Source organism: Cydia pomonella, chromosome 28, assembly GCF_033807575.1.
Source record: "Cydia pomonella isolate Wapato2018A chromosome 28, ilCydPomo1, whole genome shotgun sequence".
Taxonomy (NCBI): Eukaryota; Metazoa; Arthropoda; class Insecta; order Lepidoptera; family Tortricidae; genus Cydia; species Cydia pomonella.
The window spans coordinates 4,068,030-4,082,064 of NC_084730.1; the positions used below are offsets into that span (position 1 = coordinate 4,068,030).

Below are 14,035 nucleotides of genomic sequence, written 5' to 3' on the forward strand. Positions count from 1 at the left end.
AAAAAGTAAATCTTGTAACTCTTTTTACTGAAGCTAGACTATTATACATATTTATGAATCGTTGAAAATGTATTGCTAAACGCTATCGGGTCAAAAATTATCATAAGTGTTTGCTATAATAATTTCAACTTGAATTTAGTATTTATTGGAATAATATTCTAATAAATAATTTAGTTTTCGATTTTAATTTGAATACATTTCCATCTCATCAATATTTCATATTTCATAAATTTCGTAACCATAGCAATTTAATACCTTGATTATTTTTCTTATTTTTTATAATTTATAAACGTTGACTGAAAACTTTGGCAACTTAATTTTTTAACTCATACCGATTAATATTCTTAGTTTAAACGGCTCTTTAAAAAAAAAATATTCATGCACTTTTAATAACGAAATTGATGTCGCTAGTCGAATATTATATATAGAAAATATTTCTTTAAAAAACAATTGAAACTGCAAGTCACGTTTTTCTTTTGTCCTCTACTTATTGAAAACTTTTGTTTTATTCCTAAATAATATTATGGTTATTTATGATAAAGTAAGTCAATGAATATTTTATTTAAGCCATATTTTTAATGGTATCGCCCAAAATCTTTTATAAGTATCAAATTTAACAACGACATCTAATAGCCTGCTAAACTTTGAAAGAAACTAAATATCGTTGTAAAACCTGTCGGTAGGTTTAAAACATGTTTTTAAATTGCTCTTCAAAAGGATTTTCGAAAGTAATAAGGACTTTATATATTTATCAAATTTTTTTTCACGGAATAGTGGTTATCCTCCTAAACCCACCATACAGAAAAATCAACTCAATTTCTTTTCTTTTGAAATCGAAAGACGGAAGAGAAATGCAGCTCTGTTCCAACTGAAAATGGTTTAAAATACATTGTTACTTCAATGGGTCAAAATTCTTTTCGTTGTCTTATTTTTAGTCCTCAAAAAATGTGACGGAGTTTAGCTTTTTGTATGGGTGATTTTTAAATATTATTATAGGACATTATTACACAAATTGACTAAGTCCCACAGTAAGCTCAATAAGGCTTGTGTTGACGGTACTTAGACAACGATATATATAATATATAAATATTTATAAATACTTAAATACATAGAAAACACTCATGACTCAGGAACAAATATACATGCTCATCACCCGAATAAATGCCCTTACCAGGATTTGAACCCGGGACCATCAGCTTCGTAGGCAGGGTCACTACCCACTAGACCAAACCGGTCGTCAAAATTTTTATTTATTATATTTTCCCAAGTAAAATATAATCTACAGCTATGAAGACATGCAATAGATCTCAACTGTTTATTTATTTGATAGAATCCATCAATACAAGTGTGACAGAGTGGTCCGAAACAATAGACAATGGAAAGAATTTTGATTCAATTATTACAGGTAGGACCGCGGGCCTTAGGAGTTTATTTATTATTAATAATACTACTATAATTTAAAATGGTGCTTATTTCTTTTTATTACTGTCCGATGTTTCGGAACTATTCCACGAGCTATCTTTTTGGAGTCAGGGATTGATAAAGATGTTATAAATTGTACACAATTGTATAACGGCCCGTTTCGAAGAATGATTAAGACACGTTTAAGATCTTTAAAAGGTAAATAACTAAACGACATGTCAAAATTGACGTTTATTTCGATTCCGCTGTGATCCCAATATGATCTATCTACGATATTTCTTACGTCAAAATGACATTGGTTGCCCAAATCGAGCTGCATCTGACATTTATTATACGAGTTATACGACATACAAACGATATCTAAACGAGAACTTATCGTTATCGTATCTCATTCTTAGAATCGTGCCGTAAGAGCGTTTCTTAAAAAAACCACTTGCATTAATGTTGTATGTTTTTATATATTTTTATATAAATATATTTATTTATACTTAAAATCACTAGCTCTTCCAATCCGAATGGAATAAAAAATGTTCCAGAGTTTTTTCCTGTTGTGTTAATACCATTCCTTTGTATGGCGGTAACAAAAAGGCAAATTTGAAAAATATATGGTTATTTTGGGACACTTTTTTCTATGGATGAAAAGGTCTCACGATCCTGACTAGAAAAAAGGTCACATAAAAAAGTGGTAAAAAGAAACGCTCATAAAAAGCTGTTCTTTAGTGAAACTGGTACTTTTATAATTTATAATAAGAAAAATAAAAACGTTTAATTAAAAAACTAACTTCTATTAAATATATGGTACTTAATTTATTGTGCTATCTACATAGCAGCTCCTGGTTTTATAGTGTTATATTCATTTTAATCTATAACTAAAACTAAAATCTAGTTTATTAAGATCAATTTATTTTATTTATTGTCAATTTTCAAGTAACAAATACGATACCACATCAAAAATATTTTTGTGTGAATTATGTATTCTACTAATTATTTTTACTATTATATTTGTTACTTGCAAATTATTTTGCGTTTTTTAAAGATAAATCATATTTAATTTTGTTGTTGATGTGTAAGCTAATTCTGATCTAAAGCCCTAGTGTATCTACAGCTAAAACTAAACCTAGGAAATCGTGAACGAAACGTGAATAAACCCAAGAAAATATAAAAATTGCTTCGTGATTAAATAAGTGATCACCACCAGTATTAAATTGGTTATATGAAATTGCAATTGCTATCCAAAAGCATATTTTTAGTGCGACTATTTTTTCAACTAAAGCCTTGTGAGCTAGAGACGTACCAAGCTAACTCTGCACGACATTTGGAGCGACTAATTGTGGAAATGTCTTTATAAATGTCAAATTTCTATGCAAATATGACGACTATAATACCAGTGATCGGAATAGGCAGAGTATAAATACTTAAACTTGGTAGAACAAAGTCATAAAGTGGAGACAGCCTTCCGATAACTTTTTTTTCCGGGACTAAAGTCCCGGAAACGTACTACTTGTTATAAATACGGTAAAAAACAATGAATTCCTCGTTTGTGTCCAATACAATTAATAGGCGTACAATAAAAACAGCCTATTTTTTTGTCCCTTTTTACACATAATATGATATACTAACCAAAAGGAAATACGGGCCACTATGCGCTTTGAACGGTAAGTGAAAAGCAGAACGTGAAAACAGGGTGTTTGGTGCTTCATTTGCAAAATGATTGTTTTATTTGATACAAACGAGCAATGCATTGGTTATTTACCGTATTTACAACAATATTACTTACTTAGACTAGTCCCGGAAAAAAATGTTATCGGAAGGCAGTCTCCACTTTATGACTTTGTTCTACGAAGTTTAGGTATTAATACTCTGCATATTCCGATCACTGATAATGACAATTCCACAATTTGTTCTGTCAAATTCGATGCAGAGTCAACTTCGCCTCTATTGAAGCTTCTGAAATCCAAGCGTTATGTAAAAAAGGATCTCTGTGATATCTCGAAGCAAAACCAAGCTTTTCTAGAGAATCCTCGTCTATTCATTTCATATACAACCTCCTCTACCTACCACATGTGAAGGAGAAAGCATGGAAAGAGAATCCATAGTTAAGAAAAGTCCCAAACAAAACACAGTCGGAAGAAAAACTAAACACTACACATTACTTTACTCTATGTTTCACTGTTATCACTTTTAGTTATTTCTCGTAGATTATTCTTGACTGAATGTTGTTGTGTGATCATTGTTTGTTGTTCATGATTGTCCAATGATATTGTATACATTTCCATTTAACGACATATATATTGTTTGAGTTGCGTTTAACATGTCTTTGCGTTTGTGTTGACGTATTTTTCTTTTACTTGTGTGTTTTTGTATAGCTTTATCGCGTACGTTCGCCGAGGCCCATACAGACGATTTTCACGCAGTAAAGGTGCGACCAGACCGCAACTTAAAAAACGGTCACGATACGGAATCGCAGTGACGCGTCGTATGCGTACCGTTTTTGACGCATGCTCCCCACACCGCTGCTTAAAAAACGGTGACGGTACGGAATCGCAGTGACGTGCTTCACGCGAATCTTTTTTGTTCGCAAATCTTTGCGTCTTTTACGTCACCGGTGTGGTGTCTGCCATAAAATCTCCGTGTAATATTTTTTGCGATTTTTACGCAGATCAATTTACGGTGCGTCAGCGTATTTTAAGCAGCGGTGTGGGGAGCATGCGTCAAAAACGGTACGCATACGACGCGTCACTGCGATTCCGTATCGTGACCGTTTTTTAAGCTGCGGTCTGGTCGCACCTATATACGAAAGCAAATCGTCTCGATGATGCGCAGGCTTAGGGGCAGTACCAACAGCATTCTGGATGTAATTGCAGAGAGGGTTGAGAATCCTATACTGGCGCATTGGATTCGCCAAGTAATAGGATTTTTCAAATTTACAAAATAGGTTAGGTATTTAGTTGTGATATATATTATATTAAGTACAAAATTAACATTAGTTCCTAAGTTATACTAACAAATATGGATGGTTGTAAATCTGAAATAAATATTTTAAATTTCAATTTCAATTTATGGAAAAACATAATATATTTTGTGTTTGTGGTTGGAATATCTATACTAGCGCCCCGCCCCGGCTTCGCACGAGTAGTAAAGCATGTTTTTTCCGACATTATTACCAAACATCGTCATACTTCAACCAATTTATGTACACAAAACCTTAACATATTATACACTTAAATCTTCCTCAAGGATTACTAACTATAAGGATTATTTCTGAAAGTATACTTCCGACAGATTTGAGCTCTTATAAAAAAAAATTACACCACACCAACTGGTAAAAGCCCTCTTGTTTGTTCAAAAACTAATGATTACTTAAGTTGCATTTTATCCACATGTGGGGCAAAGTAATCAGATGCAAATTTCGAATTGTGTCCTTATGTTTGCTGGTAGAATTGATTTTTAAATGATGATTTTGAATGATGTATTTATTATGTTCATTTGGATTTGATTTGGTTTGAATTTTTTGCTATTTCATAGTATTTTCCTCGCGTTGGTGTGGTAAACAATTTTGTGTTTCAATCGGAGGCAAAGTTTGTTTAACCCTCGTGTCTACAAACCATCGCAACGCTCAAGAGTCAACTTCTCGAACCACTCGCTACGTTCGTGGTTCAATTTTGCAATCTTTCGCTGGCTCGGGTATCAATATTAGCACGAGCGGTTAAACAACAACTTTGCCCCCTTGTAAAACAAATAACTATAAGAGACTTAAATCTACATCATACTAAAATGTCATGATATGACTGAGACCACTTTTTCCCTGTTTCCTAGGGGGTCTTTTCGTAAATTTAAAAACATTTCGATGGCACATCAGTAGCCTTACCACGAGTTTGACTTTGACCTGATACTGGCATATTCGCTAGCGTATGCGTAACTTACTTTCTATGCATCTCGCTCATACTGGCATATTAGTGCGAGCGAGATGTATAGAAAGTAAGTTGCGCAGACGTTAGCGATGTCAGACTCAAAGCTGTGGTAGCCGTACTGTAGTCGTTAGTACAGTCAAGTTATTAAATATAGACCCGGTCAAAGTGCCAAAAATATGTACACACTACCTTAATGTATAGGTAATAAGGACGTGTATACATATTTTTGGCACTTTGTTCGTGTCGATATTTAATACCGTGACTCCATATATCCATAGAGATATTTATTCATCTAACATATATTGCAAAAAAAACCCTTTTTCAGCCGCAAAAAACCTCAGAGCAGAATTTTTGACCTATACATAATTCATCAGAGTCAATGAAAGGGTAAATGGATAGAAAACGTTGCCTTTTTCCTTTTTTGCCACAATGCACAGAAGCTGGCGTTAGTGGTAGCAAGTATACAGATTGTATCAGTATGAGCATAATCATTTATTCGTTGTAAATCATGGGATTACACATGTTCTTTAAATTAAATACGTAGTCATGGAGCCTACTATCTCTGTATCTTTAGGTATTTCAATGAAAGTAAACAAAATCTACCCTCAAATGGCTCCTTAACATTTGGTATGATTAGGAGCAGATCTGCTCTATATAATATTCAACCAAATTCAACTTAAACATGAAGGTGTCATGGTTGTTAAATAAATGGCAATTTTTTGTCAGGCGCTTTTGAAGGTAAATGAAAACATTAAATAAATAAATATTAAATAAATATTATAGGACATTATTACACAAATTGACTAAGTCCCACAGTAAGCTCAATAAGGCTTGTATTGAGGGTACTTAGACAACGATATATATAATATATAAATGTTTATAAATACTTAAATACATAGAAAACACCCATGACTCAAGAACAAATATCCATGCTCATCACACGAATAAATGCCCTTACCAGGTTTTGAACCCGGGACCATCAGCTTCGTAGGCAGGGTCACTACCCACTAGGCCAAACCGGTCGACGGTCGTCACATTACATGATCAAATAATGTAGGTTAAAGTCAGGTCGTTCAGTGACAGATCCAGGCGGTTTTGTATTTGATTGGTTAACCAATAAATGTTATAACTACCCGGTAATGTACAAATTGTTCGTTTACTTAAAATTTACATAAAATAAAAAATAGTAACAAACAGAAAAGTTACATTAAAATAACTATGTGTTTTATTATTAATTTATCTATTTAAATGGTTCATAAACTCTTGTAGAGTGTATTAAGGTATGTTGTTGTATAATTTTCAGCTGAAAGATAAGTCTTGAGCTTATTTACAAAGTTATCATATGATTATAAAAAAAAGCATTTATTTCGGACAAGATCCATATACCTATACAAAAACACAAAACAATCAAAATATTTCCATCTAAATTACATAAAACAAAATTAACACGTTCACTGCGATAGGAGGTCTAAAGACCCCCTGCTAGAACTCCCGGGCTGTGCGGGCAAAAATATTGTGGTTTCGCTCTGGTGCGGACCACGTAGCTTATACATATAATTGTATAGGTAGAAAAGAGTCCAATATATGGTTCGAATTCAATTATAACGTAGAATTTTATGACACTTTAAAACACGCAGAAGGTCTTAAGGCCTCTCATCGCACTGAGAGTGAAAAGTGTGCGTCCAGTGCGTATAGGGGGTCTAAAGACCTCATATAGGTAGTACGGGCTTATCCGCCCCCTCCCGCACCTGTTTGTGTCTATGATACTCGAACTATGACCCAGTGATGTGCACGCGTCTATAAGCAATGTACGTAATGTATTGCATTTGCTCGTGAGTCAAAATACGTACATTCTAAGTAGTAAGCATCAATTTTGTTCAGTGTTTAAGTTTATTTTATGTTTAATACCCAAGAAGTGCTTTTGGTCAGTGAGTGATATTAACAATAAATATCGAATGTGCAGGCTGTTACGAAAATTTGCGCACTACGCTTTGCAGTCGGGAAGCCAATATAAAGTTAAGAAAATTAAATCTTACTGCCGTGATTGTAACAAGCCACTGGGTCTTAAATGTTTCTATAACAGTCATATGTGATTCACTTACTGTATATATTAAAGTTTTTTGATTTATCAATAAAATTCATATTTATTAGGAACATCACTAGAAGTAAATACAGATGTACCTCAAATTCATTCATTCAATAGCATTATACATATAAGTATTTTTTTTTAATATTCTTGTTCCTTGAGTGGTCTTAAGGCCCCTAACCGCACCGGTGAAATGGTATAGTTAAGGCGTAAAGACCTCTTACAGCACTGGTTGAAAGTTAGCAATATTTTGAGCCGCACTGAACGTGTTAAAATATTTTATTATATTATGATTCATTTTCATAAGAATTGGTTTATGGGGATTTTCTCAAATAACCTAAAAATATGATTTAGTTTATACTGTCTTATAATTAACTTTATCATAATCAGGCATTAAATAACTCATGTGATGTTTTATGAAACCGCTTTCACGTTTCATAAACCCACACTCATGTTTTAATGGCTAATGTAGCAATGGAATATATTTATTATGTAGCAGTCACTTAAACTACTATTAAAGGAGCAAGAACTGTCACACAAATTATAGTTTTCTAAAATTATAATTGTTACTCATCCGATAGTATAACATAGGTTTTGATCAAAATAATTAATATTACCTACAGTGGAACCTCGTTAACTTGAACCTCGATAAGACGAAATCTTCGTTGTCCCGAAATAAAATTCCTTTCCCTTCGATGCCCTCTATTAGGTGAAACCTCGTTAACACGAAGTTTTTGGCGTTTCCCTTGAGATTCCACTGTATTCTGATCTTGCATACTGCAATCACTCTTTGGGCATTTTCAGAAAAAAGTGTACCCTGACCGTCCGTCCGTCCGTCCGTCCGTCCATCCGTCTGTCACCAGGCTGTATCTCATGAACCGTGATAGTTAGATAGTTGAAATTATCACAGATGGTGTGTTTCTGTTGCCGCTATAACAACAAATAATACTAAAAAGTACGGAACCCCTACCCCCTAGAGTTCTAATAGAACATAGATAAATACTGCAACATGTTCTGTTTACTGTGGTGATTGTCAACCACAACCGCCTTTCAGCTAATAGGGTGACACTATTGTGAGGGAAATCTTAATATAGAATTAATAGAATCCTGACACTGGGCACAGTTGGCCAGAAGTAGCTAAGCGAGCGAAGTGTTCAAAATTATCTACACACATAACCGCCTTTCAGCGAATAGGGTCACAATATTGTCAATCTTAATAAGAACTTATAGAAGTCTGAAACTGGGCACAGATGGCCCAAAGTAGCTAAGCAAGCGAGGTGTTCAAAATTATCTACACACATAACCGCCTTTCAGCTAATAGGGTCACTCTATTGTCAATCTTAATATAGAACTTATAGAAGTCTGACACTGGGCACAGTTGGCCAGAAGTAGCTAAGCGAGCGAGGTGTTCAAAATTATCTACACACAAAAGGTCAATCTAACTCGTATTTCACTATGTAAAAGCTTACGAGTCAACGTGTCAACTTGAATAATAAGTCACTAATGTATATAATTTTTATATCAGTACATATTTACATCTTAAAGTATTTTATTTAGATTTTCGTAATAGATTACCAATATTTTTCGAAATTTTCTACTACTTCATTTTGAACTCTAATATGTACTTATGTAGAAACAAAACGGTTATCGAGAAACGTTAATATGTACTTATGTACATATTAACGTTTCTCGATAGAAGTGTCACCTCTGTTATTGTTTATTTGTCACGATCTTTCAGTACTGTCAAATCGTTGTTACTCGCGGGAGTAACAACGATTCATCACGAAACGATTCCTCATGTTCATACATCGTTATCGCGGGATAACGATGTATGGACATGAGGAAACCGAATGATAAAATCATTGATACAGTTATACACTGTTCCCTGATCACATTTAGAGACAAAAATTCCATATAAGTTTTTCTCGATTTCGCCTAGTTTCAGAGTTAATACCAATTAAAAAAAAACTCTTATTGTAACTTAGTGGAAAACGCCTTTTTGATCGCGATGATGCCATTATGGGGCATAGTCTAAATATCCTTATTGATAGATGTGAAAAAGTGACAAGTAACCTTTGCAAAAATGAGGTTTTACAAAAAAAACCCCAAATTAACAACTATCTCCCCTCTGGTGTTGCGGGTGTCATGGCGTGATGAGCGGCGGTAATCGCTTACCATCAGGTGATCCGTCTGCTACGCCTCCTCTACCATAAAAAAAATCGTAAAAAATCACTTTTACCATAACATTAACTTTTTAAGTATTTTGTAAATAAATATTCAAAAATTTGAAATAAAATAATTTTTTTTGGCGAAATTTAGTTAAGTTCATATAACATATTTTCTTTATTTTGGCCTCAGAAGTGCGTGGTTAAAATCTTTCGGTTTTCTCGTGTTAAACCGTGTATATTATTCTCTTATATTTGATTCCACATTCTGCGTGCTAAATAAGTCGTTAGTGAACTGAGAATTCCTATCACGTTTCTACCTGAACGAGGGGGTCCGAAATTAGATACGAGTACACCTAATTTCGATACGTCAGCTAAAAGTTTTGTGGTTCTCTATAACTAATTTCTGAGAGGGAGTTGTTTTTTTTTTTTAGGTGTTCATAAAATGTGGTTCATAGAGTCCCGTATTATGTACGATATAACGATATACGGGTAATTTTACCGTAAGCCCTAAAAATCTTCCTCCGAGTTTCGAAAACATATTATTTTCGTAATTCAATGGCTTTTTGAATCTAACTAAATAACGGCAATTTTTCTATGAAATTCCGTTTCAGGAGAAAACGGTTTCCACTAATAAAATCTTAACAAAACACTTTGATTTTGATGTCGATCGCTTCAGCATAATATATTCTAGGTTAATGGGATTCGCTTTTTGAAAGAAAAAAAAGGTTTTGCTAATTAAAAAAAAAGGAAAACCTATAATAAGGATAACTTAGTTTTTCATTGTGTCCATAACATACTAAAAAATCACGGAGAATGGAAAATATTTAGAAGAGGAAAAACGTTATCTTTTTGTATGGACGATCACGTGGTATACTTCCCTCTTAACATACATTTTTACTGAGACAAATTGTGATTTTGTATTTACTCCGCTCAAAATAACAATTTTATGAAAAGACAAAAGAAAAATTGGAGAAAATGTAAAAAAATCGGCACAAGTAATTAAAAGGAAATCGTAACTTATTTACGTGATTTTTATTTTATTTCTTGTCAAAATCACGAGCTTTTTCGATGCAAATAGAAAAAAATACCAAAGTGATTGATTTTGAAATCAAGCATGGAATTTTCAAAACAAATGGTTTATGATTTTTTTATCACATTATGAAACATACTTTATTTCGCCAAAATTCTTCTAACCAGGGTACTCAATCATCAATATTTTAGCCAAAGTAACTTTATTTAAACTTAAACGCAAAATACAATAATCATTTAGAATTTCGTAGCCATACGAAATCCCACATTCGTACGCAATACAATTTTGTTAATACCCTAACAGCCTCCTCAAATCCGTAACCCTCCCACAGCTCACGATACATGCATTATTCAACCCACGCAACGCCGGTTCCCAAAATGTGCGCACAGTTACGAAACTTGTATAGCTTTTGTAACTGTGGACTGGTGTGAGGTTAGGTTGCTTTGTTGACGTGATAATTTCTAATGCAAAAAGAGCAAAACTTTCAGATAAATAATTCATATAAGAACAAGAACATATGAAAGCAAACTCGGAATAAGGTTTTTTTTACTAAAAGGCTTTTTACTAATAGTTATCGCGTGAAAACGGGAAGTAATCTTAAAACATATAAATAAATATTATAGGTACATTCTTACATAAATTGATTAAGTCCCAAGGTAAGCTCAAGAAGGCTTATACTGTGGAGACTCAGACAACGATATATATAACATACAAATACTTAAATACATAGAAAACATCCATGAGTAAGATTTTTCTACAGCTTTTATTTTACCGTTCTGTCGCAATGCATGCCAAATTGCAGCGTTCTAGCACTAACGATCATGGAGCAATGCTGCGGACGGACGGACAGACGGACATGACGAAACTATAAGGGTTTCTAGCTGACTACAAAACCCTAAAATAAATAAATAAATATTATAGGATATTATTACACAAATTCACTAAGTCCCACAGTAAGCTCAATAAGGCTTGTGTTGCGGGTACTTAGTCAACGATATATATAATGTATAAATATTTATAAATACTTAAATACATAGAAAATACCCACGACTCAGGAACAAATATCCGCTCTCGTCACACGAAATAAATGCCCTTACCAGGATTTGAACCCGGGACCATCGGCTTCATAGGCAGGGTCACTACCCACTAGGCCAAACTGGCCGTCAAAAAACTAACCTAACTAAAAAATTGTATGTTGACACACACAATTGTATGTTGACTGACTGACTGCTTTAAACAAAACCTGATCGTTTTGCCGCAGCCGGGTAAAATTGACAATAATTCAGCCACCCATCTACAGAAATTGCGAAGAATTCTCGCAAAATATCTCGCAATCTCTATTCCTCGACAATACATACAAACGAGAAATACAAACCAGATAGAACGACTATTGACAATGCATCTATTCTAAACAGAATGCTATCTACATTATTCATGTCGCTTGTCGTATATTGTCGCAGTCTGTTTCTGACACGTGTCTAGTCGTATTTACACGTATGACGTTTATGATAAGATTTTTCACCTACTGCAAGGAGCTCGATTCGAGGACTATCTAGGAACTACTACATTATAAATGTCAAAAAGGTAGGTAATGAGTAATTTATCATAATAAATTTAAAACCTAAAAAAATTATGGAAAAAAAATACAACACCTTGAAGTTCCAAAATTTAAGTTTTTTTTAAAACATCACACAATGATGTGTCGGTTGCAAACAATTTTGACAAATTTCGCATGTAACTTGATATGGAACGATATGGCAATCGGACCCGACTCTAGTTTGTCTCTGGATATAAAAAACCGGTCAAGCGCAAGTTCGTTACAAAATTTGAACCATCTCATGTAACTATAAAGGCGAAAGACCTTTGATCAGAAGTACAGTCAGCCAAGAAAGTGTTTTTTTTTCACATTTACCTTAATAAATAAACAATTTTTCTTCCGCTACAAAAAAATAATAAAAAAATCTTTTGGAATGGTCAATCTGAGCTCTTTCAAATGATACCCCACTTGACATAATCACTAGACTTTGAAATGTTGCCCCCTCTTCATATTGGGCATTACCCATAGTTATTAAAAATTAAATAAAAAAATAATACTTTCAATATGTCTGGGTTAGCGTTGTTCCAAATTTCAAATATACGGAATTTTGACTCTATACATACATCTCAGAGACTATACATCTCTAAGGATAATTTGATAAGTCATTTAGTTCTGACATTTAGAGATATTTACACCTCTAAGTACTTTTAGTTTTTTTTTGTATCTGTTTGTTTTTATTATTATTATTATTTTAGTTATTTCTTGTAATTGTATTTTATACTTAATTGTTGATGTGCTTGTTTTTGTTTGTATGTAAATTCCATGTTGACGTGAAAAAGTGCCCTTGTGGCCTATTTGCTGAATAAATGTTGAAGTTGAAATCGATAGCTTAAGTGGTTCTCGAGATATTTAGCGATGTTGCAGACAGACAGACAGACGGACGGACCGACAGAGTCGCACCATAAGGGTTCCTTTTGTAACTTTTGGTACGGAACCCTAAATAACATAACGGATGCGTGACATGTGCGAAAAAGTTTGCATTACCGCCATATATTCGCTACACTTACACTGGAAAACTAAAGTTACTCAGTTGAATGTGGAAGTTTTATTGTGAACATGTTGAGAGCTACGTGGTTAAGTTACAATTTGCAGAGCTTCGCAATCGTCTCGAGTTATCCTATATACTCGTAGTTTGTGTCATCCACGATGACGCGTAGATTTGCCAAATCTAAAATGTACATAGTCGTACTAAACACTAATATGTAAACAGGTCGGCGCAGCATGTCTTTTCCTTCCATATCTTTCTGTCACCCGTCATCTCATCGTTCACTCGCGTTCGTTTCATGTCATCTCTCACACAATCCATCCACCGTTTCCTAGGTTTTCCTCTGCCGTTCCATCCCTCCACATTCATTCGTAATACCTTTCACGTCACATGACTTTCATCCCTCCGCATCACATGCCCATACCACGCGAGGCGATTCGCTCTTACTTTTTCTATTATGGGTGCAACTTTCAGACTTCCTCTTATATACTCATAATATAAATACATACAGGATAAATGTTAGAGTAATTCAGAATGTTCAAAATTAAATTCCGAAATAGTCTGAAAATAATTAATATTTCGCCATGAACCGATAATTTTCAGTTTCATTGTATTTTTTTAATCAAATTGAATTCTGTAAACTTGCCGGTTATCAGACATTATTACAGAAATTCTCTTTAACAATTTCATTTATGTAAACTTTAGCACCTTTCAGTTCGTTTATTTTATAGAATAGAATAGAAGCGTTTATTTGCAAGAATACGTAGGTACAAGGTGTTACAATAAATATTGATCTGACGACCAGTTTGGCCTAGTGGATAGTGACCCTGCCTACG

The 14,035-nt window shown here is 33.8% G+C and overlaps 1 protein-coding gene across 4 annotated transcripts in view; it reads right to left on the minus strand.

Annotated features, from left to right (window-relative positions):
* LOC133532942 (synaptotagmin-7-like) overlaps positions 1–14,035 on the minus strand; it is a 940,830-nt gene that overhangs the window by 16,659 nt on the left and 910,136 nt on the right. The window contains exon 1 of one of the 4 annotated variants that reach the window (XM_061871821.1): positions 3,481–3,634. The exons of the other annotated variants lie outside the window; for them this stretch is intronic. Coding sequence (XP_061727805.1) covers positions 3,481–3,516 — 36 coding nt within the window. The 5' untranslated portion in view covers positions 3,517–3,634. Of the gene's footprint in view, positions 1–3,480; positions 3,635–14,035 lie in introns of those variants that run through there. 4 annotated transcript variants of the gene reach the window in all.